Raw genomic sequence first — 4,204 nt, 5'->3', positions numbered from 1 at the left:
GGAGCTGGTTCTGCCTCGCAGCGTCCTGTGTCCAGCAGGAAGGAACACTCCACCACGCCCACACTTATTGTGTTGGAGCTCATTGTAATAGCCCCTGCATCAACCCATCTCATTGAGGGTCGGCTTCTGCTTCTCTGATCTTCTGCTTTACCAAGCACGATGGCAATTCTTCTACAGAGTACCTTCCCGAGACCCTTTTCCCTGAGACTGTGCTAAATTTAAAAAAAAAAAAAAATGCCACGAATGTTCTCATTAAGCCATTGGCATTTCTCTTCATTTGTTGCAAAGGGATTTAAAAAAGCCTCTTTAAAGGGCACATTAATATCACTCTAAAATGTTAACTCGCCATGCCGCTGATGTTAATGCCAATTTGTAGAATTAGTGGCATGTAGAATAAACTACACCCAGGGGACAAATGGGGAATCTGAGACCCTGCTTCCAAAGGACAGGGCCTGTTTCTCCCGGAGAACATAGGAAGTGAAACCAACTAGCAGGGCCCTCCAACTTAACACATGGAGTGGCATTTGCAGAGAGGTGGGGGAAACAGGCTCCCGGTTAATTTCACACTTCCTCTATACATTTCAAAAACCAAGGTGTGACTCCACAGCTGGATTTTAAAAAGACCTTCAGAAGGCTTAAAACTGTCAGGTATTCTGCAAACTCAACACTCTCTGGTTTAAAAGTCTTTTCTCTTTCCTGGTAGCTCTTTGCTATGGGGCATCCCAATCTGTTCCGTTAAAGCAAAGGCTTCTTCAATGCCATTTCCTGAGCTTTATGGCTCTGAGCTCTGGGTTTCCGGGAGCTGCTGGTCCTTCTGCATGCAGGCGTGTTGGGGAAATGGCCGCACACTCCAAAGCTCCGGGAACTTTGCTATAGAAAACTGGCATCCGTAGATTGCCTCTTGTGAACGCACAGCCCTCTGGAACGAGCTATGAACCTAGCATTTTCACAGAAGGGAATCAAAGATCAGAGGGGTATCTTATCCCTACACCATGTATCTACTCTGAAACCTCGGGCGCTCTTGGAAGAGCGCAGAGGAAATCCCTGCTGCTCTCCCCCAGGCCACCGCCTCCTTGCCACAGATTGTCCCAGGTTTGTTTTCCTTGGCTCCCTCATTAATGAGTTCCACAGGGCAATGCTAAGTCTAGTTATGCCCTCTTAATTGGTTTAGTTACAACAAGATAATTCCTTTTTTCTTCTCTGGGAGGCCTTTCTGTGGAGAGACATTTTAGCTAGAAGATGCTAATTATCAATGAGGAGAAAGTGACACCTGAAGAGTTCATTTTCCATCTTGGTCCTTGGTTTCTCCTTTGAACTCCCTCTCCCCAGCCCTCTTTCCCACTTCATCACTCCCCCCTCCACCACCACCACCACCATAAAAGAGAGCTCTTCTCTGGCCAGGCGGCACAACTTTCTTTCTCACTTGCCAGGAGAGTTCTTTTCTTTGCAGCTGCCTCCCAGGCATGGATAACCTGCAGGAGACCTTCCTCAGCCTCGAAGATGGCTTGGGTTCCTCAGACAGCCCTGACCTTCTGGTCCCCTGGGACTGGAAACACAGGGCTGGGCCATTTGAGATGAGCCAGGCCTCCCCTTCTCAGAGTCTTTCTCCAGCTCCGTCCTTGGAATCCTATTCGTCCTCTCCCTGTCCAGCTTCGGCTGGGCTGCCCTGTGGGCACAGCGGTGTCAGCGACCAGGGCGGCGATGCCTGCAGTGGCCTTGGGACCAGTGGCCTGGTCGAGGTGGACTACAACATGTTGGATTTCCAGCCCACCTATCTGCAAGGTGTCGGCGTCCCCAAGGTGCAGAGGGGCACCAAAGTCAGGATGTCTGTCCAGCGGAGAAGGAAGGCCAGCGAGAGGGAGAAGCTCAGGATGCGGACCCTGGCAGATGCTCTGCACACCCTCCGGAATTACCTGCCACCTGTCTACAGCCAAAGAGGCCAGCCGCTCACCAAGATCCAGACACTGAAGTACACCATCAAGTACATCGGGGAACTCACAGACCTTCTCAACAGTGTCAAGAGAGCCTAAGCGCAAGTGTGCTTTGGCTCTGCCCCAGGATTTCAGCCAGATCAAGCCCACCGGGCAGGAGCAGAGGAACTTCAGAGACTCGAAGTATCTCATGGGACAAGGTCAAAGGGCTATTTTTTTGTATATAGGTGTTGTAATCTTGCCATCTGAAGCATCCTAGGGAATTCCCATTGGACTCGCTGGAAGGACCAGAACACTTAACTGGCAGACAAGCAGATACTTTTGCTTCCGGCTTCCCCACTACTTCTCAGGGGGCCCATCCTTTGCGAAGGAGACTGATTACTTTGTCTTTCTCTGTCTGTTCAAGGTATTTTAAAGGATGGGTACTTTAAAATGCATTTTAAAAAAAAGAAAGAATAGACAATAGCTATCATTAATTAATACTCTTGACATTTTGTACAAGCATTTTGTACAAATGCTCCACTGCATTTTGTACAAGCTCCAGTGTGACAGAGGCTTCTTGTTTTGAAAGATGTGTGCTGATTACAGGGCTACGTTGTCCATGTTGTGAGCTACCGAGTCGATTCTGAATCGAATCATCCCTGTGCATTAGAATCTTTGCGCGCGCGCGTGTGTGTGAACTGAAATTGTTCCTGTACTATTTAAGGGACCCCAAATCATTGAAATGCAGATGGAATTAGTGGCATGGTCAATAGGAAGTCATAGACAGACATGCTAAACTGAGAGAGTGGGGGCCCTAAAGATCCAAGCCTCCTCCTGAGAGCAAGTCAAGGGAAAGACGGCTGATCGCCCAGAGTGCTTGGCAGGGCCTGAGGCTGAAGGCAGAAGGAGGGCAGGGGGGCTGTACTGCAGCACAGGGTAGACCTGGGGCAGGGCTGGGGGGGGGGGGCAGGAGTTCCCCATGTCAGGTCTCGTATGCATATTAAACTCTTAGCTGGCTCCTTTTACAAATAAAGAGTCTGGCTAAAAATGAATAGATTATTTTAGTCCCATCGTTTGTAAAGAATGGGAACTCACTTCTCTGTAACCCCAACCCATCCCTATTTTCTCCTTTTATCTGCAGTTCCAACAATAAAACTCAAAACAACATGATCAAAACAAAAACCGTGCACATACAGGCAGAACACACCCCACTCACCCTTTCACCGTGCCTTGTCTCAGGGTAGGGATCTGTGGCACCCCTCCGTTTCGAAGGTCTGAATGGTATAGAATACTGCAAAAGGGGGGAGTTGAGTAAAAAGCCCCCTCAAAATTTAGTCTTTTGAAAGGCCAAGTTTTTCCTCTGTGTGGTTATTAGTCATTTGCATTTGTTTTTTTGATGAATTATTTGGTTATGTCTCTTGTCACTTTGGGGGGATGAGTTTTCTTATTTCTAGTGGCATAAATTATGAAGGCAGTAGATGTAGTCACCATTTAATGTATCGACTTTCCATTCTTTTTCCTTTGCTTATTAAATCATAATACGTTTGGGCTTGCTTAAGATTCATAAGATTGAAAAGTAAGACTATGAAGGACTATGTATTCTTCAAATTGCTTTAAAATATTAGCAATGTGCAGCGAAACTCTGTCCAAATTAACAAAAATAAATGTGCTGTAAGTACCATTCATGTCTGGATTTCAGAGATGGTGAAACTGAAGCACTGACCTGTCCACATGTACCCATCAGACTGCAAACAAAGGTCCCAAGTTCCCAAGTGTGGGTGCTGACCAGTGGTCTCAGGAGTCATCTTTTGAATGGCAAGCAGGTAGCCTTCAGGGATGTTTGTTACCAACAATGATGTAAGCCACATAATAATCATAATTCTTTAATCCACTGATATCTTAATGAAGTCAATCATTCCCAGAAATGGGATTCCTAGGTGAAAGAATATACGCATCTTCTGAATGTTAGCAAATATTAGATTACATTCCTTAAAAGTTACATTTATTAACATTATAAGGCAGACTTAGATTCTCCACATCATCACTGGATATTAGCAATCTCTGAATTTCAAAAAATTGGTCATATCATTGTTTTTTGCGATATAGATGACCTTAAAATTATTTTTCTTTTATACGATTATTGGTTTATGGTGACTCCTTTTCTACAATTTGTCTGCATGTTCTTGGCCATTCCTAGGTTGGGTTGCTTGTCTTCTTGCTAAGCATGTGGAGCTGGGAGGTTCTTTGTACATTATTTGTGTTGAGTCCGTTTCCTCCAAGTCTGTCATTTT

General features: G+C 45.8%; 1 protein-coding gene across 1 annotated transcript; it reads left to right on the top strand.

Annotated features, from left to right (window-relative positions):
• The first annotated feature begins 1,463 nt into the window (after positions 1-1,463).
• MSGN1 (mesogenin 1) lies at positions 1,464-2,030 on the top strand. The gene has a single exon (XM_075557263.1). The coding sequence runs from the start codon at positions 1,464-1,466 to the stop codon at positions 2,028-2,030; it is 567 nt and encodes a 188-aa protein (XP_075413378.1).
• Positions 2,031-4,204: the final 2,174 nt, after the last annotated feature.

The sequence above is a fragment of the Tenrec ecaudatus genome, chromosome 8, assembly GCF_050624435.1.
Source record: "Tenrec ecaudatus isolate mTenEca1 chromosome 8, mTenEca1.hap1, whole genome shotgun sequence".
Classification (NCBI taxonomy): domain Eukaryota; kingdom Metazoa; phylum Chordata; class Mammalia; order Afrosoricida; family Tenrecidae; genus Tenrec; species Tenrec ecaudatus.
Note: the sequence above shows the minus strand (reverse complement) of the source record. Positions and strands in the feature narration are given on the sequence as shown.

Excerpts from the sequence above, each read along its gene's own strand:
- MSGN1 (XM_075557263.1), top strand. The coding sequence starts at position 1,464 with ATGGATAACCTGCAGGAGACCTTCCTCAGCCTCGAAGATGGCTTGGGT.